Source organism: Sander lucioperca, chromosome 10 (genome assembly GCF_008315115.2).
Source record: "Sander lucioperca isolate FBNREF2018 chromosome 10, SLUC_FBN_1.2, whole genome shotgun sequence".
In the NCBI taxonomy this organism is placed as follows: Eukaryota; Metazoa; Chordata; class Actinopteri; order Perciformes; family Percidae; genus Sander; species Sander lucioperca.
The window spans coordinates 26,913,246-26,938,756 of record NC_050182.1 but is presented as its reverse complement, the minus strand read 5'-3'; the positions used below and the strand labels follow the sequence as shown (position 1 = coordinate 26,938,756).

General features: G+C 43.3%; 1 protein-coding gene across 3 annotated transcripts; it reads left to right on the top strand.

The window, feature by feature from the left end:
* Window positions 1-1,228: 1,228 nt before the first annotated feature.
* nr4a3 (nuclear receptor subfamily 4, group A, member 3) lies at window positions 1,229-23,910 on the top strand. Of its 3 annotated transcripts, none has more exons than XM_031299159.2 (9): window positions 1,229-1,632; window positions 4,726-4,896; window positions 5,772-5,853; window positions 8,890-9,725; window positions 14,547-14,676; window positions 15,407-15,570; window positions 15,674-15,873; window positions 19,396-19,574; window positions 22,067-23,910. In XM_031299159.2, the coding sequence occupies exons 3-9, from the start codon at window positions 5,790-5,792 to the stop codon at window positions 22,327-22,329; spliced, it is 1,836 nt and encodes a 611-aa protein (XP_031155019.1). In that variant the 5' UTR covers window positions 1,229-1,632; window positions 4,726-4,896; window positions 5,772-5,789; the 3' UTR covers window positions 22,330-23,910. The 3 variants fall into 3 exon arrangements, with proteins under 3 accessions (XP_031155019.1, XP_031155017.1, XP_031155018.1); XM_031299157.2 differs by lacking the exon at window positions 1,229-1,632 and adding an exon at window positions 3,831-4,106; XM_031299158.2 differs by lacking the exons at window positions 1,229-1,632; window positions 5,772-5,853 and adding an exon at window positions 3,831-4,110.
* The last annotated feature ends 1,601 nt before the right edge of the window (window positions 23,911-25,511 follow it).

The following is a 25,511-nucleotide window of genomic DNA, read 5'->3' as shown; positions in this document are numbered from 1 at the left end:
ACAAGTCAGGTAGTTTCATTCCTATCAGCCTTCAATAGGATGAGATAATCACGTTTGCTCCCGCTGCAATTTCTCTCGTGTCAGGATTTTTCCTTAAATAAGTGTCAATGTCTTGACAGAAACAAGCTGGACACTGCTATCTGATTTTAGTGAGATTACTGAAATAAATTGATCTGTATTGGGGAAAGGGAGAAATAATCTAATTAGATCATTTCACTTCACAAAATAACATTTTAAGACCAGATAATGGACTAAAATCTCATTAGGATGGGGATTTTAAATAACCAAAGTTAAAGAAAGGTCATAAAACTAGCCAGAAAGAAGCAATTCAAATATTCTGTCAGTTGATTTAATTAAAGCTGCTGATGGTCTGTGTCATGATGATGATGACAAGATAGCTATTTATGAGATTTATTATAATCTGAAGGCACATCATTTATATTATACATCTGATAAAAGTTCTAGATGAAAAAAGTGCAATATTTGTTTCTAAAATATAGTAAAGTATAAATATAATAAAATTGAAATACTCATGTGAAGTACCTCGAAATTGTACAATAGCCTACAGTAGCCTACTTGTCACCACTGATAGGCTACTCTTACGTTTCTCATAGAAAAAGTCAAAACGTGTCTTTTGGCCTTTTATTTATGTGAATGTATAAGTGTACAGTGAAAGTGAAGTCTTACATGTCTCTGATAAGATTTTTTTATTTTTATTATTAGTTTTTCAAGCCAATTAATAAAGTTTTTTTTTTATTTAGCCTATTTTACATTATAATAATATAGTTTGGACTAAAAGCCTACCAAATGCACAAAGTGTATGCCTTAATCAGTAGGCTAATGGTGCAAGCTTGCCCGCAGGATCTCCCTCGGCTTCCTCACCTGCAAACATCAAATCAACCGTCCCTCTTTCTCGCTCTCTCGCTCTCGCTCTCTCTCTCTCTCTCTCTCTCTCTCTCTCTCTCTCTCTCTCTCTCTCTCTCTGGCTCGGCGAGCGGGGCTTATGTGTCTGGTAGACTACTGTGGAGGCAGAGAGAGAGAGAGAGAGAGAGAGAGAGCGAGAGAGAGAGAGCGAGAGAGAGAGAGAGAGAGAGAGAGAGAGAGAGAGAGAGAGAGAGAGAGAGAGAGAGAGAGAGGGAGAGAGAGAGAGGGAGCTCTACTTTGAGTGACGTCACCTCTCCCATGGCGTCACATTGACGTATCACATACCAGCCGCTCTATGTGGAGGCTCAGCCCACATAAATGCACTATTTGACTTTCTCCCCTCAGACGGCGCACATAAACAAACCCGCGTTACAACTCCACACTTTGCAAATCACCCATCAGCACTGACACACTCACGGGAACGGACTCAGACACGCTACTTTATACCCGGGAGTTTTTTTTTATTTTTTAATGTTCTGTTTCATTTTGTTTCTACTTTTTGTAGTCTACTTTAGAAAAAGTAAGAAGAAGAAACTCTTTTGTCGCCGATGAATCCTGATCCCCTGCAATCTTACTGAGAGTTTTTTATAGGCTATATAGGCTTATTCTCTCCACTACTTCGACTCTTGGTAATTATTCTGGACGGAAATGGGATATTTCATGCGAGGTTATTACCTCATGTAAAGACGGAACCGCTACAGCAAACCAGTAAGTAAATTGTGAATGAATGAGTCTGATATTCTGCCGCATAGCGCGAAGGCTATACTTGTTAGATTGCCAGACTCAAAACCTAGGTTATTAATGTATTAATGTATACACATGTGTAGGCCCTATGTATGTTTATATTAAATCATTACATATGTCATGTTGAATCTATAACCTACTCTAATATCATCATCTGTGTCTGATCTGCCCAACTTTGTGCGTCTAACCTGTTGATATGCCAAAGTCTGCTGCTCATATCATCTGTCTCTGTGTGGTGTTTCCAAAGAGCGAAATTAAGCTGAATTTGAATTTAATTTGCGCTGGTGAGGTATCATATCCTTTCTGGTTGTCATGGAAATGAGATGCCTCTCACTCACAATGAATAGTGGAGTCAGACGCATTAATGGTCTGAGTGGAGAGTAGTCTAACCTACATTCAGGCAGGAGCTGAGAGAGAGGAGAGTTAAAGCTCTTTGATTTCATGCCATTTATGTTGTTTTTTTGTTTTCCCCTCATGTTGGATGTTCTGGGGGGTTGTGCTGTCAATGAATAATTTACATGGTGTGTTGTGGGATATTGGGTGTGTTTGTTGTTTATACATTGTCACTGATATGCCATAAGTAGGCTACTACAGTTGGCTATATTGTTTCACAAATTAAGCCATAGCATTATGATTCTTAACCCTGGTTTGCTTTTTAGAATTAAAGCTCCACATAAAGGTGATTGATGTTTTCCAAAAAGCCATATAGTCTGAGCTGTTGCCTGGTGGCCACTCGCAAATGTCAGCTGTCTCACTGTCTACTGTCTCTGTGAGGACACGGTCTCTCCTCCAACTGATCGTAGGAAAAACACCCTTAGCCGTTCACCATAATGCCACATGAAATTTCTGAAGCCCCCTCTGTGAAGTAGACTATTTCCTAGAAACATCCGATGGCAACACAGACACTGAATTCTATAGCAGCTGCCAAAGCTCTGGACTATCCGTGCTATGTGTGATAAGAAACTACCACTGCTGAGTTCTTGAGTAACTTTCTGTTTTTACCTTTCTTTTCTTTCACACACTCAGGTTTACGCACGCACGCAACCGCGCACGCAGGAACTTCTGACAGTCTCCCTCTCAGAGCTGATTTACAGTACTCACATATTTCTCTGGTCTCTCCTTTATGTCCTCTCTTTTCTCTGTCTCTGTTTGCTGGAAGCCTCGCGCTGTCCGGGGTTATTGGTGCGAGGGGCTACCGGGGGCTACCGGCGCTCCGGGGCGCGTGCTTTGCAGCTCTTATGTCGTTCTCTTGGTTACCGGTGCGCGCAGGGCCAGAGCCCCATCGACCGGCTCGGCCTGAGAAGAAAGCGAGAGGAGATCTGTTTGCTTATTTAGAAAAAAAAAACAGACTGAATGTCTCACTTTGCAGACACATAGGTTATATATATATATATATATATATATATATATATATATATATATATATATATATATATATATATATATATATATATATATGTACACATAGGTTTTATATAACAAAATTACATATATATAATTTATTTTTTTTAGTGAATATGGTACTATTTTCACTCTTTTAATTATCCACAAAGGTTGTGATAAAAGCACATTTAGGCACATTTACGCTCTTAACTTCATAAGCTTATGAAATAATGAGGTTATTTTGGCTTGTATCAATTCTTATTTCTACTGCTGCCATAACCAAATAGGCGTACATGTTTATTTCTGCACTCAAATGGTTCCACACAGAATTGAATAATGACTTAACTGTTCCAAATCAACCATAATCAAATAAGTGTTAGGCATACAGCCTGACTTGTTTGATTACTCTGGTTTGTCTTTTTTCCCCTCTTTATTTCAACATATGTAAAGGCTCTGTGGGGCATTACATTATATAAAAGCCGCATCCTGACTATGGAGCCATCAAAAGAGTTCACAGAGGCCCAATGTTTCATCTCAGAATTCAACAGAATTGGAGAAGAACAAGAGTTTGGAGAAAAGTGCTGCTCTATCTATCTCTATATCAGATGACAGTAGGCTGCAGGTGCCTGTAGCCCTGAGAGTCGGTTATGGGGGCTGTGGCTTGTCAACAGACAGTATTGAGATCGAGTGGTCTTTCGACCTAACCGTATCCCAAAGGGTCTGTGTCTGGCAGTGAGATAGAGCGTATAAGAGCGAGAGTGTGTATGTGACAGAAAGGGGGCGCTCTGGGCCTTGAAATCTAGCGGCCATGGTGCGCTCTGCTGCAGTGAGTTGGAGCACGGCGCACAAGGGTCCGATGGTTTGGTTTCAGGTCCGACTCTCACATGTCTAGATCTCTCTCTCTCTCTCTCTCTCTCTCTCTCTCTCTCTCTCTCTCTCTCTCTCTCTCTCTCTGAATGAACCCCGAGCATACGAATACGGTGGTGATCAGAGGCAAGAAAAGCGATGGCCTGGAGGCACTGGCACAGACTGCTTTTATAAAAGTTGTCACTTCTGTAGGTCTGTATTTGTAGAAGTTGTTTACAGTTTTTAGCCTGGTTGAATTGTAACGCAAAATCTAAATTATAATAATAACGTCGCATAGCTTAGTGTTAGAATGAAACTTGTCGCCCACGTAAGTGTTAGTCTTGAAATGAGCTAAAAGTTCTCAGTTGTGGTTCATAATATTCCCTTTGTAGCATGGATTCAGTGTCATATTTAATGCCAAAATATGGTCTATGTTTCATTTTAACGTGTAAATCTGCCTTTTACGTTGTCTTCCAATGGATTTACATCTTTCTGCTTCTTTTCATCCGATTCATTAGATTTTTCGCAAATAATTATCTCTTTTTAGTGTAAAATCAATTGTTGCTTGTTGTCTTAAAATGTATCAACATTTATCTGGGTTCAAATGTTTTGAGGTGGTAAGAATGTTGTTAAATCCAACCTCCAAGAATGTGCTAAATGAAGTTTAGGAAGGCAGTGCTTATCGGTAAAAAATGGTAAAACTGCATTAATGCTTCCCTCTAAGTGTGGTTGAATTTTTATATTGCTTATAATCATCGCTGAGTGGAGATGACGGTTATTCCGCCTGCCGCCACATCACTGGCTGTAACCCAGACATCTCTCCTCCAGACACAGGTTCGGAAGAGCGCGCCCAGCCGAGCTCGGAGCCCCGGCAATCGGACACTTCCTTTACGACGCCCGCCGAGTCCTCCTCGCTCCAGGAGCACTGTCCCGGTCGCAGCCACGCCACCCCTCAATCCCGGACACTCAGCACCATTCAGCGCGAAGCTCTTTCACCAGGTACGTACCCCAGCCCTTTAATTTCATCAATTCTTTTACTTTCTCTTTCTTTCTTTCTTTCTTTCTTTCTTTCTTTCTTTCTTTCTTTCTTTCTTGTTTTCTTTACTAGGCTACTTACAGTAATCTCTTTTCTCAGATGATGCTTTGTAAGGGCGACTGTTGTGGCTCAGGTCTGTTTTTGTGCACCTATTGTGGTGTGATTGGTGTCTGGATAGCCTACGTTTTATTGTAAGAAGAAAAAAGCCCAACAGCCCCTATTGTCAACTTAGAGGTTAAATCAGAATTGAACTTAGATAATAGGATATATTTTAGCTCCTGTACTCTTATTAAAATTCAACAGCAAATCATAGATCTTTTCTTTGTGCGCGAGAGTTTCAGTCCGTGTATAGGCTATGTGAGTGTTTGTGTGTCGGCTGGCAAGTGCGGACTGAGTTGACATTTCAATCGTTAGACGAACTGGCAAAAATAAGAGACTTTTGAGACCAGGCACACCTAAATCCAGAAGCTGTGGGCGAATCATATAAGGTCATAGACATCGATACTCCTGATGACTCAACAATGTCTTCAAAAGCCTTTATGACTAAAACAGGGCAAATTATACGGTTATATTTTTGTATTGTCTTAGTTATATATATTTTATTTATTACTTTTTCCTGAACCTGCAAAGTGTGTGTGTGTGTGTGTGTGTGTGTGTGTGTGTGTGTGTGTGTGTGTGTGTGTGTGTGTGTGTGTGTGTGTGTGTGTGTGTGTGTGTGAAAATCACTTAACTTATTGTGTGAGGCCACTGAATTCAAACAATTTATCTCATAATTCACATACAAAAAAATCCTGTGTTTTTGTATTTATGTCTGAAACTTCATGTTTTTATTTGTTAGATCTATGGCATTCTGACAATGAACAAACGCGCTCAGTTATTGGAACAGCTGCAGTTTGTCCAGTTGAAATGCACACCTCGAGGTTAGAGACTATTTCCCTTCACCTCACTATGCTGCACCACCTGTGTCTGACTCTGCTTGGGATGTCTGTCCGCTTGCTTGCACACACACACACACACACACACACACACACACACACACACACACACACACACACACACACACACAGACACACACACACACACACACACACACACACACCTGCTTGCATGTGTAATAAAGACAATCTGTGGTGTTGGAATGTAGAAAGTTTCCTAGGTTTGCTTCAGTGGCATAAAATACACTCAATGTATACACAATATGTGTGTGTGTGTGTGTGTGTGTGTGTGTGTGTGTGTTACTGTGAAAGCTAGGCACAACATCAAATGTGAAGCACCAAAGAGGATGACACGTTTTGCAGACACAAGCAGTTTTACAGGTTCCTTTTAGGATAAGGGTGCATGAGCAAATACAGGTTTGTGTTGACATCTTGAACATCATAAGTGATGAAAACATTTGATCGTGTGTGTGTATGTGTGCCTTTATGTGTGTATGAAAAAACAACTTATCATAAGCGTCTTTCCTCACCTCACACACACACACACACACAGACAAACAAACATCACAGTCCATACAGTTTGAAGTAACTTTCAGCTGCCAAGTAGACTCTATTTGTTTTATAATATTTCTCAGCCTCTCTCTTTTTGTCTTTCATCTCTTTTCAGGCATATCAACTGAAAACCTTAAAACTATATGTGTGCAGCATATAGCTGCTGATAAAATATTGTATATTGCAGATGCAATAACACATGCACACATGCACACACACACACACACACACACACACACACACACACACACACTAACACACACTAACACCCAACACTGATCTGAGGATTGACCTACTGACACAACACAGAGAGCCACAAAGTTCACCACTGTAGCTCCTCCGCTCACAGTTAGATTTTTTTATTTTCTCTTCTTTCTCTGATGCCTCTAATCAGTTGCAAAAGTACTTTAGGTATAGCCCAGAAAGGCCCCATGACGTCCATAATGCTGCATGTGTGTTTTTCCACGTGGGTTAAAGAGCTGGTCACTAGTAAAAGAAAAAAAAAAAAAACATGATGACGTCAAGCACACGTAGGCCTAGAGCTTGACTCATATCCTCAATTTAAAAAAAATCTTGCATCTTAATATTACAATTAAGACATACCGTAGGTTTGCATACCATGTCTGGTGTACCTACTTAATAGTTAATTTTGAGGACAATATTGTCAAACTTTAATTTTACCAAAGTTTAAATTAATTGTAGGATTTTTAGGCTTTATGCTATCTTTTTTTCTCACCAGGTCAAGTCTGAGGGGTCAGCTCTCTTTTGACCTTTTGTCTTTAACACGAACGAACGAATAAATAAATACATAAAGATTTTTTCTTTAATTAACGCTTTGAGTCATCCTTTTGTTTTTCGAGCCCCCACAGCCAAAACGCATTCTGCCCCTCAGATATAATTTAATTGTGTTAGAAGAGCTCAAATTAATGTGTCACTCAGTCTGCTTCCGCTATGAGGGACATTAGTGTAGCCTATTAGGCATGACCGCAAACTAAAAGTTGTAGGCTATTTTCAAATAAAATAAATAATTATTAGCCTGTAGAAGTAGAAGAAGAAGAAGTTGCAGGACTTGTATCTTGTTAAAAAAGGAATGGAGCCGTTTTTTATGTATCACAACAGGAAATAGTCTGTAGACTAATTCCCTGACCGAGCCTGATTGCGTCCGTTTGGGTGGTGGTATTTGTGAGGGCTTTGACAAGAGCAGGTCCCGATATGTCCCGTATTTGACTAGACAAACATGACGCGCGATTACAGCAGAGCGCGCACATGCTGGGCGTCAATGGGAGCAGCGCTGTGTTGACAGTTCCCTGCTCGACGAGCGACGAGCAAATGCCACAAAACCCTGGCTGCGCTGACACTCATGACTGATTAGCCCGCACACACTCATCATGCACACACACACGTGCACGCTCAGAGGCACGCACGCAAACGCAGGTGGAGTGTATTACGTAAGGGGTTTGATAAGACAACACCATATAGTAGACTACACACACATAGATGATGAGGTAGTGGCCTGCTGCTGTGGCAGAATTAAATCAAGGGGAAAAACTCAAGACATACCGACTGGCGTCTGCAGCAGTTAGAGGAAACATATTTGTCTGTGTGTGTGTGTGTGTGTGTGTGTGTGTGTGTGTGTGTGTGTGTGTGTGTGTGTGTGTGTGTGTGTGTGTGTTGTGCAGCAAGCATCCAGCACCACCATGGGGTTCCATTATTATTTAATGTTATCTCATCTGCTTTGCCATCTGACTAACCAGAGTACAGCCACCCACACACACATGCAACACAAACCCTGCACACACACCCTGGTCAAAGATACTTCAGCATATCAGTCTGTAGAGAGTGGGTCGGATCTTTACTTTGACTGCTTTGCCTTAGATTTGCGCACTGATGAACTGCAGCTTCTCTAACTGAGTTAACAGTGGGAGAATCAGCCGTGTCTGGGGTTGTGTGTGCATGCTCCAAATGTTTCTACTTATTCGGTGAAGTGCAAGAAGTGTTAAAGCAGGAAATTGAGTAAATGGAAAGATTTTCATATTCCTTCAAAGGTGCATTCAGAAAACTTTGAGAACATTGCGAAATCTCTGACACCTCAAGAGCTGAGAAAACTGCCTGTTCCAATAGAGCTGTGCAGAATTTTTTAGTCATGTACTGTTTAATTGTTGACCCTGTTTAGCACTAGCCTTGTGTGCATGTGCCTCCAGCAGAGTCTGCCTTCATCCTAATTTACTGAAGGGTTGTTCCTATACTGTGCTTCTGTGGGCAATCTCCTTCTTCTTGAAGTCCTGCTTTTATTTTTTTAAATCAGTGGTTAACTAATATGTAATTTCCTTACTGACTAATGATTTTTGCCGTACAGCTATACTCTACTAACAGCATTAAAATGCTTTTTGAATAAAAATGTTTTAAAATACACATGGTCTGATATGCCACGCAGCTCTAACCTATGTGTGTGCTCTGTGTCTCTGGCAGACATGCCCTGTGTGCAGGCTCAGTATGGGCCCGCCCCTCCAGGCTCAGCCTACTCTGGCCAGTCCTTCGGTTACCAGGGCGAAAGCTATAGCTCTGACCTCATGACCCCTGACTACACCAAGCTGGACCTGGGTGGTGGTGAAATCTCTGCCGCCGCCGCCACCACCTCCCTCCCCAGCTTCAACGTCTTTGTGGAGGGGAGCTACGAGCCCAAGTCCTCTTGCCTCTACCAGATGCCTACACACAGGCATATCAAAAAGGAGGAGGAGAGCTACCCGACTGCTCCGCCACTGGAGGCCATGGCTTCTTCCACTATGTACTTTAAACAGTCTCCCCCCTCCACCCCCACCACCCCATCCCTGCCGCCCCAGCCTGGCACCTCCTTCCTGTGGGACGAGCATCCCCTGGCCCCTCCGTCACACCCTCACTCTTTGGGCTCCAGCCTGGAGACGGGCCCCCTTAAGTCGCCCCGGTTTTCGCACTTCTACCAGCACTCGCCGCCCCACAGTGGCGGCAGCATCAGCGGTTACGAGAGTCTGGGTGGAGGACTGGTTCGCACCTCCTCCTCTTCTTCCTCCTCCTCATCCTCGGTCTCCCATCCTCACTGTCCACCCCTGGAGCAGCCCATGTACCAGCTGCACCGTGGGGCCGGGGGCAGCAGCCTCGCCTTCCGCTCCCTGGCTCTTGGGCCCTGCGGCCCCCTACTAGGAGACAGCCTGCCATCACCTCCCCCACGTGGCCCCCAAGGAGAGGGCACCTGTGCGGTGTGTGGGGACAATGCGGCCTGCCAGCACTACGGCGTACGCACTTGTGAGGGCTGCAAGGGCTTCTTCAAGGTAAAAACCCTCAAAGCAAATAGGTCATAAGAGTATTATCCCAAAAAAAGATGCCTTGTTGCAGTTTCAAGCTTTCAGTTTTACTTTTACACCATCATCAAAGCTTAAAAGTGCCACAATGCCTCTGTCCATTTATTGAGTAACTCTACTTCTATATGTATTTTCTTTATATTCCTATAAGTATTTTAACATACCCACTCCTCTTGTCCCACCAACAGACACACAACCAAATGCACACACTCACATTCATATGACATTGACATTCCACCTTAAATATCACCGAGTATCTGTGAAGTAGCTGCAAACTGACTGACGTATTTGTTTTGAAACTATCTACTTACATTTGCCTCGCTCCCACTCTGCACCCGTCTCTGCGCTCTCTCCATCTTCTTGAGAGTCATCATGAAAGCACAACACACCCACAGGGGTCGTCTCTCCCAGCAACCAAGTGGGCAACTTGTGTGTATGTATGGTATGTGTGCGTTTGTGTGATTGCTTGTGTAACATGAGAACTCAGGATGATAAAAACACACGCTCTCACTCAGACAAACAGGGAAAATTGCTGTCCATGCTTGCTGCTCAGCCTCTCAGAAATAAAGTGTGGTAAGAGTCCAGTGGAAAAGGAATTCTCCTTGAAAGCAAAGTTTGTTTTCAGATGTTTAAAGGGAATCAGTGGCCACTAAATTAAATTCACTGACATAATACTGAGGACGATATGAGTCAGTTTGAGATTTGGTCCTTCAAATGATTCAATCTAACACTACTCAACTCTGTCTCACTTCCCATGTTACCGCACGTGCTCACACACACAACTCATAATTTAACATCACCAAGAGACAGTTTTTAGTCAGACAGATTTTTTCATTTTCCTTGTGCACGTCATAAAACATAATAGACATAACAACAAACTCTCTCTGACAAGTGCATGTGGTACATTACCTCATTCATTCAAATAACAGTATACTCACACTCAGCGACACTGAAGTAATTTCTTTGCACAATTTTTGAATTTTAACATTTTCCGGCACGCTTGTTAAGCATTCTATTGGTTGCATGAGACAAGAGAGTGAAATTAAGAGACAGCAAGGAGTGTGCAAACACAGAGGTAATTGAATAATGCCTCTGGTAGGTGGAAATGAATTATCTTTCTTTTCAATTAGTTTCACAATTTGTTTTTATTTAGTAATTAATGAGAGCAGACTCTGGTGGCAGCAGGCCGCGGGCTGTCTTCTTGCTGCAGCGCTCAGCAGCCACACAAGACTGTCAAACCTCACTATGTTTCCTTTACACACACATGCAAATGCAACCAACCATGCACACACAACATATGCACACAACCACATGTTCATTTCATATAGGAGCATGTACATGTTTTTCAGTCTGTTTCACCCTGAATCCAGGATGCAACAGCAGACACTGAAGCATGCCTTTCACACACCTTTCATATTCATATTATCAGGCACATCGCCTCCATTATCTTGATGGTTTTATTGTGCCCCCAAAAAATATTTTCCTGATTATATTTAATTATCCCTGAATAGTTATTACACATTAAACCATAGAGGCTTGCTGTAAATTGTTGTTATTTCATTAGTCCAATTTGAGGCACATTTTCACTGCAAATTAATTTTAGCTCTTGAACAAATATTTTGTTTTTTTTCCTGTTTAATATTTTTGGCAGAATAATGTAGTCCATTCAGTGGCTTCCATTAATTTAGTGAACCTATTCAAAATTAGATTTAAAAAAATGTAAGTCTGCATCTCAGCTGTTAGTATACATTATGCTAGAAACAAAAGACTGACATTAAAAAGTGACCTGTTTTATGCACCTACTGTCCTAACCAGTGAATTACTTTGGCTGTGCTTTTATTAGTCAGAATACACGTTCAGCTCAGCTCATTGCACACAATTTTTTTTATTTTCCAGTGCTTGCACAGCATGCAAGTTATTAAAAGATTGGGAGGTGGCACTCTAGTGGTAAAAGAAGACTGGAAATCAAGATGGTAATATGCATATAACTTTATCACTTAAAGGCACATATGATACATATAAGTTGAACATTTCATTCATTCAGGAAATGCAACCAGATAAACAGACATATCTATGTGTAGGTGCATGGCTTAGCTTTGAATCAAGTTATAAAACTGAAGTTTTTTTCCATAAAGAAAACAATAAAATCAGCTCAGAGCTACACATATTTTCTTTCACTACAAACTACCCTTCCTTTACAGACAGCAAGAGAGATTGCCTCTGATTAAGAAGCAGAGGAGAGGAGGGGATAGAGGAGAAAGAGGGAGGAGAATGTGGAAAAAGTCCCCAAAAGCTTTTAATTTAAGCCAAAGCTATTAGCACGTTACATGTCAAGAATCTGCCTCTGAACACCTCCATCACAACACCTACAGCATGTGAGCTTCTGTCAGCGTGTGTGCGTTTGTGAATGTGCTTTCAGTGCATATAAATCCTCAACTCTGACTGTCAACGTCTAGCTGAGCGTTTTTTCACTTGAATTAAGTCCTTGCCTACACAAACATTACTGCCACCTTAAAATTTCAGTTTCTGATACTGAGCAAATTTTAAATGTCATCATAGTGATTCAGCCACTAATATCAGGGTATTACAAGAGAGATGAGACGAATTTAACTAGAACAAAGTATACTCCACGCTCTTACACACTCACTCATACATACACACACACACACACACACACACACACACACACACACACCGTAGGCTGGCCTAAATAGGTACAAGAAGGATGTACAGATTTGCTAGCCATATTGAGATAATTTGATTTGACTATCAGAGAGTTAGTTACAGATTAGTTACAGAGTATTAGCTCTGATATGTAGTGTCTCTGCTGAGACGCCAGTCATGCCCCACGCTGCTTATTAGAAAGCAACAAAGTCACAAGAGCCACACAACCACACAAACACACACACACACACACACACACACACACACATAGCAGTAGAGAGAGACAAGAGACAGGCCAGCTCATGAGAGCTTAATTTATCAGAACCTTAATTGATCATTTCAAACTCAGGCTTTTATTGGAACCAGCTATCTCATAAATTAGGCCCTGAGGTCAGTGAGGGGAAGAACCTCCAACTCAACCAACCACCAGGGTCAACTTAGCTTACACCACTTTCACCTGAACCCGTAGTGTGCTGCAGAAACAAAAAAAGAAAACAAGCTCATTGCAAAAGATGATTTTGAAGAAAAATGAATCAATCAAGTTACCCTAAAATCCAAACCTCAAAGTATCATTACACTCAAAAAGTTGACAGAACACAAGCATGTTTAATTTGTAAAAGAAAGACTCTAAAAAATGTATTTAAACTTTGTGTTGACTCTGGTGCATGTGAATGTGAAAATACATGTTAAGGCTTTGTGAGTCATCCAGCCTTTCATGCAGCTTTATGTTTAGTTTGGACTCCCACTAAACGGATGCTATTTTCCCTTAACCAGATTAATGACCATAACTAACTTATCCCCGCGCGCACGGGTCACTGACCATTGAAGGGATAAGAGGGAGACATTCAGAGCGATCTGCGGTGCCATGGCAACGGCTCTCATCCGGCGCTGGCGCCTATTACGCGCCAGTTCCGCACTCGCGCCGAAGCATATGGAATAATTGGTGTGTTATTGGTCTCCGGGGGCCACGGGCATGTGTGGCGCGAGGGGTTCCTAATTGGATTTATTTGTTTTGATGTGTTTTAGAGGCGTTAAAGAATAGGAGAAGCTGCGAGACTTTCCGTGTGTTCCGTTTAATTTACAGTTTGTTCTGGTGCTGTCTTGCCCGAGTGGACTACTGGAGTTACAACATGACAGAGTATTAATGTAAACACTTTATAAATGACAGCAATTATAGTGTAATTGTAAGCTTTTTTTGGCCAGTGTTATCGTTAAGTTGTAACAGAATCTGACCACCTCAGGCAAAGGTCTGCCCAAGAGTTTTGATTAACATGCTCCAGGAGGCCTCAGATGCCACAGAGTTACACAAGCATTGATAGTATAGATATGTGGTTTGTTTATATAAAGATTAATGACATACTTTAAATATGCTTCTCATGCATTCTCACACTGAAGGCTACTATAATAAATGAAGAAGCTGTAGCCAGTGTCTAACTGTGAAAATGCCTCTAATTCTGCTCAGGGAAGAGTTTATTGGGTTATTCCACATTGAGAACAGTTGACTTTGTCTTTTTACACAACTTCAGCCCCAAGCGCACGGGATTGGCCCATTGGCGTGCGCGGCTGCGCGCACGGGAGCGGACAGGCATGCACTACCATCTCTGTTATTATTGTCTTTCATCCACGCGGGGAGCGCACCCGGCCCCCACGTGGCCCGTTTCTGATTTCATTTTAATAAGGTCAGTAATAATCGCGCGAGCCAGCCGAGGAGAAAACAGCTCCCGCAGGGCCCATTGAGAGAGGCGCGATGAGCGAGGCCCCGGAGGTGCCACGAGCCGACCCGCGATCTTCACAAACAATCTGATCACGCAGCTCCTACGGCCGCTGTCCCCCTGTCTCGCGGGACCCGCCTCGGCACGCCACGCGCTCGGTCCCCATTGTCAGCTCCGGCGCTAATAAAATTGTCCCTCCTGCAGGCGAGGCTTGTTGGAAAATTAATTTTATCTAATTATACTGATGTCAACGCCGCCTTTCAGCGCGTAATTAAAATCTGACCTGCGAGCTTCTGCTTTCATTCTTTGATAGGGAAGGGGGGGGGGACAGAAATTGAATTAAACAAATCAAATATTAGGTGGCTGATTGTGTTTGGAGGCTGATTATCGGAATGCCTTTTCCTTCTCTCCCCAGCGCACCGTGCAGAAAAACGCCAAGTATGTGTGTCTGGCCAGTAAGAACTGTCCTGTGGACAAGAGGAGACGCAACCGTTGCCAGTACTGCCGCTTTCAGAAGTGTCTGAGTGTCGGCATGGTGAAGGAAGGTAAGGGAAACGAAGTGACCACACGTCTGATACCCACACAGACAGGCAAGCACACACTAGGATAGTGCATGACCCCCAGTCCATGATGATAAAGTTTGTCTCTGCAATCTAATAGGCCGGTAATGACATGGCCTGTGGCAGCATCACACTCATCCTTGGAGCAGTACTTCCTCTCTCTGGTGGAGGAACAAAGTAGAAAATACATTAGTATACCAATTAGTAGCCTACCTGTCACCTTTTAAACCCTGAATTCGGATGATTTTAAAGCACCGAAAGAGACACAAAGGTGAACATCCTGCTTAAACTTTCTCACACTAGCTGACAGACGTTGAGATGTTTTGCTGATGTGTAGCATGGCACTCTTACTGCCCTCTTTTCCCTGAGGTTTCTCACCTGTTTCACACACACACACACACACACACACACACACACACACACACACACACACACACACACACACACACATAAATGCAAACAAACCCACACACTTCTCTATCCCGCCCATAGAACAGCTCCACTGCCATCTGCTGGCTAGTGGCCACCTGTGTAGGAATTTTGGGAAGGTTGGAGAGCTCCTGTGGAAAAGCCTTAGTCATGATTCTGCTGCAATAAAATACTGCTAACAAGCCTCAGTTAGAGAATAGAAGTTATGCTGCATACATATTACCAGATTTAACTGAACAACCTCTTCATTATTGCCTGTTGTCTTCTCTCTTTCTCTGGTTCACAGTGGTACGTACTGATAGCTTGAAGGGGCGCCGAGGCCGTCTGCCTTCCAAACCAAAGAGCCCCCTGCAGACAGAAGCGTCTCCTCCTTCTCCACCCCTCAGCTTGCTCTCCGCTCTGCTCAGGGCTTATTCCCACTGCACGCTCCGTGACCTCGACTACAGCCAGGTACCCCCAACACTGCTTTTTTCATTTAAGTCAAAGTAATGCATGCGTTCAGTGAGAAATATGGCCGGTTTACTCAATTGTTTATCTCTGTCCCTCTCCACAGTTCAGTGCTGCAGACCCTCCCTCCTCCTCCTCAGATGCGGAGCACATACAGCTCTTCTACAGGCTGCTCACTATCTCGATGGAGACCACGCGATGCTGGGCTGACCGGCTTCCCGGGTTCTCTGAGCTTCAGCGTGACGATCAGAACCTGCTCATAGACTCTGCCTTTTTGGAGCTGTTTGTCCTGCGATTGGCTCACAGGTAAGAGTCTGATTTTTGGTGCCAGAACAAAAAGCAGATGGATGAGAATTTTAGCACATTTAACTTCACTTTTTAAACTTGTACACAAGTATCCATTCATACGTGCATCTAAAACTTCCTCCACAAGATTTCAAATACACACTACAACTTTATCAGAAACTTTACTTCTTTTGGTATCGGAACAACAGGCAGTTAGTATCCTTTACCATTACAGTACAGTGTATACTGTAACAGTGCTGGCTAAAGCTGTGTGCTGCTGTGTCGGTGTATCTCCACAGTAGGAGGAGTGGAGCTGAGTAATCGCCATATGAACCAAATTACGAATGGAGTCTGTAGCTATGACAGCAGCTACACCCACAGAGTTCCGCTCTGCTCGTCTGATATCTGACGCACAGAGAGCTCTGTGTGTGTTCTGCGTGCTAAAACTGTGCTAACATTGTGGACTGTGAATTGACAGGATCAATTCCATCTAAAAGCTAGTCAGCTGAGAAACTGAAAAGGGCTATTATGGAAGGAAATACATATTTAATTCAGCTGACTGGGAAAAAAAAGGGAATCGACTTAATTTACCTGATGTGTCCAGTGTGTGTGTGTGTGTGTGTGTGTGTGTGTGTGTGTGTGTGTGTGTGTGAGAGAGAGAGAGCTTGTGTCGCCCGTTGATACCTGTGGTGCCATTATGACTGCCCTTGCCCATCTTTGCCTCAGAATTGCCCTGGGTTACCGTTCTGCTCTAGTAAGGCATGTGGCTGGTTAAATTTATGGGGAGGACGGAGGTTGGACTACAAGCTCATCCCTTTGTCTGCGCTGTCGTCTAGGGCAGAAAACACAGTCACACACACAAGCACACTTACTCACACACACTCACGCACACTGATGATGTAGAATCCCAACTTTCTCTCCTCCTCCCAGTGTATAAGTCCAGGTGCAGGGTGGGTAGAGGATGGCTGGTGGCATCACAGTCCCAGCAGGAGGGGGATCAGGCTGGGACTCTGACTCACGCTAAACGGTGGACTAATAGGGGCCTCTATCAAACACACACATGCTCACAGACACTGTTCATCTTCCCACCAGCCAAACTCCCACGGAACAGAGGAAAACACACACAAACACAGCACTGTCTTACTTTGTCCGTCTTCCGTGAGAGCAAAGGATGCAGTCCACGCTCCCATCTCACTGTTGACGTAGCCCTGCATTGACCCGGTGCTGAACTCGGATGCCTTGCGGACCCCTGCTCAAGCGTATGTCTGTATGCTTGCGTGAGTGTGTGTGTATGTGTGTGTGTGTGTGTGTGTGTGTGTGTGTGTGTGTGTGTGTGTGTGTGTGTGTGTGTGTGTGTATGTGTGTGTGCTCAGCGTGTGTAGAGTAAATTTGCTCCGCTGTTCTGGGCCGGCATTGCTGTAAGCACCCCGTTACCAAACAGTTTCTGTGGTTATTGGGTGATTACCCTGGTGACAGTGTAGTCAGGAGTGAGTGGAATGTGTGGCAGACATCCAGCTGTGTGTGTGTGTGTGTGTGTGTGTGTGTGTGTGTGTGTGTGTGTGTGTGTGTGTGTGTGTGTGTGTGTGTGTGTGTGTGTGTGTGTGTGTGTGTGTGTGTGTGTGCTTGTTTTTAAGAATATGCTTTGGCCATTTTTTCCCTTTATTTGACAGTGGCGAGAGACAGGAAATGTGGGGAAAGAAAATAGGGGAATGACATGCAGCAAACAGTCCAGCCTGAAATCAAATCAGGTGATTGGCTATCAGGTCGCCCCTGTCTGTAGTTGTACTCATGTGCTACTATCAGACAGGGGTCAAATAGTATTTTAAAACTCTTAGTAGTAACTTAGTTTATCTACACGTACGCATCCTCTTCAACTCTTAAATCTCTAGACTCAAGTCTATCACTCCGCCTTGAGATTTATAACTGGTAATGTCTATGGTACACATCATTTTATTTTATATGACAGGGTTGGATGGTCTTCACTCTAAGAGAGACATGATACTCACTGGTATCTCTCTGTCTATAAGGCCCTTGTTGGAAAATTGCCATCTTACCTTCCAGAACTACTTTGTTATTCAGAGGGACATTATCAGACTTGCTCTGCTGACTGGCTTTTACTTGTTCCACGAGCTCGGTCTGAACTTGGAAAAACTGCTTTTAGTTTTAGTGCTCCCAGCTCGTGGAACAAAATAAACACTTTCTTAAAATCAACTCACTTGTGCCTTTTGGACATTTTAGAAATCTTCTAGTTGCAATTGCTATACATAGTTGTATTTCTCTTGCATCCTGGTTGTCCTGATCATCATTTTTAATGCATAGTGTCAAAAAGCATTGTTCACAAACACAAACCCTTAGACATTTCAAATATGCACATATTTTGTGATGGAAAAGCTGAATCAAATATATGAATCTAAGATAAGAAGACATTGAAATTTGGTAAATTTACAGTATGTGCACCAAAGCAATGGGCAGATCGAGAATACACCATAGCTTTGAGACTCTATAATTTACATAAAATATTGAAGCCAATTAAGGGGGAATTTAAGGGAAATGTCAGAGAAATGTCAGAGTTTCAGGGGTCAAAATACTATGACCATTAGCATAAAAAAACTATATCAGAAGTAAAGGAAGCAAGATGGCTAGTTCTGATCGTTTTTGTGTTTGTGTGTATAAGAGTTGAATGGTATTTTTGGCTCTGTATTATTGACAGAGCTGGTGCTGTGCAAGAGCATCTGTGTGCATGTGTTCTGCTGATAGTGGGTGGAGTACCTCTTTTAAACTGCAGTAAGAATAATTAGACATAACTAGTACTTCATCCTCCTCTCATAACTACTAAACCAATGTTTGTGCGGGGTGTAATTTGAGGCTTCCCCTGTTTTCACTACATCCCCCTCTCTCTCTTTCTTCTGTCAGCTGTTTTTCAAGCACACACTTTCTGTCCTTGTCCTGTCTTCTTGAGATCTTCCACCTAAACACTTTTTCTAGCTCTCTGAAGAAAGCCACACTCTTCTTTTAGACACTAATAAAGACTTATCATCGTCATAGCCCTCACTCCTTCACTGCTTGTTCTCTTTCCCTCTCTGCTCGGTGGTAAAGGAGTGGGATGTTGTGTGTCGTGAGTAACTGATGGCTAAATATCTGAGAAGCCTTTTCATTTCCTCATTAAGGTTTTGTGTTTCCACTGCACACCACAGCCTGTGCACATTAAAGCCATAACAGTTTACCTATCTGCAAATACACACACACATAGAGCAGCCCTCTGCCCTAACCCCTCACCCCACCCTGCCGAAAGGAAACACAGGAATGTTTTAAAATGCTATAATTTGGAAAACACAACCTTAATCAGCTACATGCCTGTGTTTGATGTGTGTGCCGTTTGTGTGTGAGTGCGCATACTGCCAGGTTTTCTCATTGTTTTTATTGTAACTGTTTCCTTGCCCCAGTATCACAAGCCATTTTTACAATGCGTGAGGGAAAACGCAGCGTTTCATTGGAAGCAAGATCTAACCAGAGTCTTCATCTCCTTTTCCCTCTGTGTCTCAGGTCGATGCTGTCAGAGGATAAACTAGTGTTCTGCAACGGCTTGGTGCTGCACAGGTTCCAATGCCTTCGTGGGTTTGGGGAGTGGCTAGACTCCATCCGGGACTTCTCCACTCACCTCCAGAGCTTAAACCTGGACACTTCGGCCTTCGCCTGTCTGGCCGCCCTCGTGCTGCTCACAGGTAAAAACCCAAGCAAGTAATATCAGATTTCAGATCTCAAAATCACCATCAGGAGAAAAAGAAAAGAAAAAAATACAGTATATATGAAATTGGCAAAAATAGCAGCCTGTTTTCAGTCCGCTGCCCCTCTCCCCTATACACAAACAAATCATACAAGCTGCTCATGTGTAAATATATACGGATACACACAAATCCACACACACACACCTTCTTTCCTTTGTCCAGAGCTTTGCTTGTTGGGGGATTCAATGTGACAGTGTTCAGGTGGATACATCCACTAACGTCACACATACGCTCAAAGACACATGTGAATGCTTGCTCTCGCACATCTCTTCCTGAAACAAGAACCTGATACCCAGGAGCACCTGCTGCACCTGCCACACACCTGGCCCTCTAATCAGTGTGCAAGTGTGAAAAATGGAGGGAGAGTCACAGCTTTCTCTGTGACGACACGTCAGAGACGAAACAGAAGAGACAAGAATTTAGTGGTCAGTAAAGTACATTAGAAATGCTCGGTCCTTGCTGCAGTGGCCCTTTTCTGCATGCCATTCCCCCTCTCTCTCCCGTTTCACATATTGGGCTGTCCTGTCTAATAAAGGTAGCTTAGAAATCTAGACGCACCCTAGTGGCAGCAAATTTAATTTGCAGCTGGGGGGGGGTCTAGGCACTCTCCGTTGGCTTGCGAGCTGGAAAAACCAAATTCTAGTCAGGCCAATCACATTGTGTATAGAGTTGGTGGGCGGGATTATGGCTGCTGCTGCTGGGAACAGCGGTCTTCTGGAAAAGAACAAAGAACGGCACTGAAATCATTAAAAAAGGAAGATGTGTTCAGAGTTTTGCCGACCGGATACGTCAAAAGTTTAATCTATCAACTAGCTTCGCTACCTTCTTCGTTGCTCTTCCTGGTTGTAGCGCTATCCTATTGCGTGCAGAGGGAATTTGAAAGACAAACGTTTATCCCGTCCCTCGGATTGAGCATTGTCAATGGTGAGTTCCCAGACCCAACATTTTGATGTGGGTCTGGCTTGTCAGGCTATAAAAAAGGCCTAAAATGGCCAAAAAAAAAACAGAAGAAGAAAAAAGAAATGCGTCAGATATAATCAATTACAAATGTAGCCCAAGGTGACAGAGGACGCCTTTGCAATTAAGTGTTCACATTTAATTTTTTACACCTTCACGTCAGAAACTGTAGCCTATATAAGTGTGTAATGGGTAAACACCCCTCCCCCCTACACTCAGCTTCCTTACCTCACCCTGCCCCCGCCACCTCCTCCTCTTCCTCCACCTCTTCTTCCTCCACCTCCTCTTCCTCTTACTAAGCCCTCCAACCCCATCCTCACTCTCTGGGGGAGCACTTAACTCTGTGCCTGATCGACCAGCCCACCGCAGTGCACAGCTCTGGAATGGCGTCTGCGCTGTTCTCAGTGGCGCTCTGCCACCTCGGCAAAGCACACAGCACACTGCCACGACAGAACCGCCAGAGCCACCAGGTGATCGACCGCTTCAGAGTGGCCTGTGCAGAAAGGCAGTCATCGATCCCTCCCTGGGAGCTCGCGCACATAGAGAAAGAAGGGGATAGGGAGAGCGGAGAGCGAGGGAACGAGAGTGTGTGAGAGGTCTGAAAGCCACAGTGAAAGGAAGACTGGAGTGACTCTGTGGCAGCAAACACAGAACAAACAAAAGAGTCACATAAACAAACAATAAATAAGCTTCAGATAATAGATACCTCAAAGTGAGACCGGTCTTAGTGACAGCCTCCCTGCAGAATGGCTTGTGTGTATACCTGTATATATATATACTGTATATGTGTGTGTGTGTGTGTGTGTGTGTGTGTGTGTGTGTATGCGTGCATGCGTGCATGCTTGCGTGCTTGCTTGCTTGCGTGCTTGCTTGTGTGCGTTCATGCGTGTGTGTGTGTGTGTGTGTGTGTGTGTGTGTGTGTGTGTGTGTGGGGCTGGACACCCTGTTCTCTGCAGAATGAGTTAGTGTCACATTAAGCCTGGTACGGGTGCCACAGGAGTTGCTATGGGCAGCAGTGTGTGTGTGTGCATGTGTTTCTAATTTCATTTGGCTGCTCACAGGGCCGAATAATCAGCTAATTGTTGAGCACTTTTGTTTCTGTCAATGTCTTAAATTGCAGGGACAATTTGTGTGTCTGTGTGTGTGCAAATGTTTATAAAAATGTGTGTGTGTGTGTGTGTGTGTGTGTGTGTGTGTGTGTGTGTGTGTGTGTGTGTGTGTGTGTGTGTGTGTGTGTGTACAAGGGCCTTATTAGGTTAGACCGTGTATTGATCTGTAGTGAGTGAGACAAGTTAAGGCCTTTTAAGAACATTAGCCATACGGGCTAATGAGGTGGAATTCAATATAAAAGAAGATGTAGCAAAGGCTCTGTCAGCTGAATGAGCTCTGTGTGTGCATTTGTTTTTTCCGCGGATGTAATTTTTGCCGTTTAATGTATTATTTTCCTAACGTCTCTGTCTGTCTATCCACAGAGCAAGTCCCAGGTCTGAAGGACTCAAAGCGGGTTGAGGAGCTGCAGAATAAAGTGATTTGTTGTCTCAGAGACCACCTGGGTTGCGGCCCTTCTTCCTCCTCGTCCAAGGCTGCGCCCCCTCTGAGTCGTATTCTGGGTTTGAGGGCAGAGCTCCGTTCCCAGAGGACCCAGGGTCTACAACGAATCTTCTACCTGAAGCTTGAGGATCTGGTACAGCCCCCTCCGTTGATTGACAGGTTCCTGGACACTCTGCCCTACTGACAGCCCAGGCTCAGCACACGTCGCGTCCCCAGGAGCACACACACATCCAGAGAGAGACTTGGTCCCCACTGATTGATGCAGAGCAGAGAGCCAATCAAATGCTTTTCAACAGGGCAACCAATCAAGAGCGCCTTTCACTCAAACGGACAACCAACTAAACGCTTTTCACCAGTATAAAAGACAATTACTCAAATGCTTTACCACTTTTTATTTGATCCTCCTGTTTTTCTCACGTGGGGGAGGATGACGAGGCTGAGATGGACGACAAGAAAATACTTTTTACTGTCCTCTCTCTGTCTGGGTGGCAGCTCATCCAGCAAAAAATAAGGACAGTTTATGAGTACTGTGTTATCTGTGTTTTGGCCTGACTCATTCAGTAAGAGGAATTCTTTTTAGTAAAGAGAGAAGGGGTTGTGTCACTGTGTTCGAATGTTTTCAAAGCTAAAGATGTCCCAGTGAAACACAAGTCACTGTGTACTCTAGTTCCTTCTGCTGAAAGAAGAAAGGGGGCCTTTTTTTTATTCTGAAATGTACTGATATGTCAGAGGTCAGACAGCGTAAGGATAAAAATGCAGAAACACAGATATTTCATAAACACATGGAAGTGGCTGTTGAGTTGGGCTCTTGATTCCAAGTGCAATTTCTTAAATGCAATCTCACCACAAAAGGAGGAGGCTGAGATGGAACGGTTTAATTTCAAACTCTAAACTATTTTAATACAAAGATTTGTCCTGTACAGTCAGTATAGCTGAAAGAAAGAGGGACAGTCTCCGCCTGGCTTTAGAAAGCAGAGGAGATACTGTGCACTAACGATTGATGACTGAGTCACCTAGACTTGAACTTGCTCTAGTATGTTTTTTTTTTTATTAACTCATTTTTAAATCTTAGGTAGGAGTATGGAGGAATGAACATTGACAGAAATTGGCTTTTGAAGCACTTACACCCTGAGAAGGGCTAGAAGCACAGACACACACCCTACCTGCTCCCCTGCAGGACGCCGGAGAGTCGGGGTAGAGGAGGGTGCTCGACAGATATGTCCAGGGGTGAAACATTCCGCAGTCATGTTCTTTTCTATTTGTTTCTATTGTGGAGGCCGTGTGAGAGTGTGGAGGACATGGTTGCATACTGTCTTTGTGTGTACGCTTAGAGAAGCCAGGATCATATGCATGGTGTGTTATAAGCTGTCAAAAGCTGACATAGCTTGTCAAAACAGCTCGATCTGTGTTTGTGTCTCAGACTGTGGCTCTATGGGGATCTCCCTGGGCCTCCACCACCCACTCACACTCACGGCAGCAGTTTGAAATATGAAAAAAAGCAAATTATATAGATATAAATATATATATATATATATATATATATATATACAAAACTAATATTTTGAAGTGTTTTTAGCTTTTTCAAATATTGTGGTACGAGTTGTGCATTGTTTTTTGAAGAAGAGAAACAAAAAAGAAAAAAAAGTTGCTGTTTTTCAATGTCCCTCTTTGGTTTGAGTTTCCTGTTATGTTTTTCTTTCTCTTTGGTTCACTGGATTTTCTGTTCAGCACTTTGAAATCATAAACTAGTTCTGATTATTCTGCCCAACTGCGTCCTGTGTTTTTTTTAATTAAATGGCTTTCACTCATATTGCAACAAAAACAATTAAAAATTACAGTGATTCAAGACTCTTTAAAAGTAAACAAAAAAACAAATTTGAGCTGATTTTAATCAGAATACGTGTGTCTGGTCAGACACAAAAGCCTCTTGACAGGTAAAAGGCCTTGCCTCTCTCCCGAGGGACCCTTGGGCTCTCACAGAGAGTAGAGGGGGATTAGGAGAGTGAGAAGGGGGAGGAAGAGGGAAGCGAGGACAGCTTCAAGTTAGCATGAGGTCCAGATCAGCCTCCAGCCTCGTTAAACACCATCGATCGCCACGGTGACATTTCACAGCACATGCCGCCTATACTGTCACTGCTATCACTCACTCGTCCTCCTGTGCAACAGCGTGAGCACTAACACACACACACACACACACACACACAAACACACACACACACTCTCGCTCTCTCTCTCTCAGACAGCCAGGTGATTGATAGTAACTGTGGTAGTGAAATTATGAACAGCTCTATCTGTGTGTGTGTGTGTGTGTGTGTGGGGTGGGAGAAAGTAGTGCACCAGAGTAAAGTTCAGTGTGGAGTGCACCGTGTTGAACATGCTCCATATAAAATCTATGATATGACACCATACAACGCAAAATATTTTTTTAATTATTTGTCCCTTTCTGAAAAACAATTTAGGATGCAAAAACACAAAATACTTTTAGAGGTAAATAATACAGGATGTGTACTTAAACATTGTTTTTCTGTGTGTACAGGAAAAGACCATTCACACCATGTTTGCAGTGGTGTGAGTGTGTATGTGTGCATGTGTGTACTATCAACATCTTTGAGTGACAAGTTAAATAACATGACCATGAAGCTAAGAGCTCTGCTTGAAGCATAAAACACACACTCAAACTTGCACGTGCGCGCATGCACACAACAACACAGCTGTCAGTCTCCCACCCAATCGATCAGTGCTGACAGAAAGCAAATACCCCCAGAGTCTTAATTAGAGGTCCCATTAGAACATATTCACACACACACACACACACACACACACACACACACACACACATATTCAAAGCTTTTCCTAATCTATTCAGAAATGTAAAATGACCACTTTAAGACTGAGGATATCAACATGTGTAGATGTGAAGAGACACCTGCAGGTTTACAAAAACATAGGTTGTGATCTTTTTCACAGAATATATTTTGACATGTCATAGTATTAAAAGCACAGATGTGGTTAATAAAATGCATGAAGGCTGAGTTCCAATTAGCTGGTTCAGTTTCAGGGTCCTGGTATTGTGCATGCTGGCTCACTGTCACAGATTCATGGCTTACTGGGACATCTGAATACAACAAAGCCATCCTTAATGTTATTAGTAACACCTGTTCCTACCATGACAAGTCAAAATGTCTGGTGTGAAAAAGGCCTTTATCCACCAAGCCATCAGGATGTGCTGATCACACCTGCATTAAAAACAGTAAGATGCAGGAGGTAAGAAGTAAACGGAGCTCCCTGCTGGCTTCCTCTCCTGCTGACAAACTTCCTGGATTAGACTGAAACGAATGGCACTTGAGTCCTCCTGGGCCTAACACA

What these genes read in the sequence shown, in the direction of transcription:
- nr4a3 (XM_031299157.2), top strand. Translation starts at nt 4,008, where the DNA reads ATGAACCCCGAGCATACGAATACGGTGGTGATCAGAGGCAAGAAAAGC. An exon ending in GTTGAAATGCACACCTCGAG is followed by an intron (nt 5,854 to 8,889) that starts GTTAGAGACTAT and finishes TGTCTCTGGCAG; the next exon opens with ACATGCCCTGTGTGCAGGCT. An exon ending in GTCCTGCGATTGGCTCACAG is followed by an intron (nt 15,874 to 19,395) that starts GTAAGAGTCTGA and finishes TCTGTGTCTCAG; the next exon opens with GTCGATGCTGTCAGAGGATA.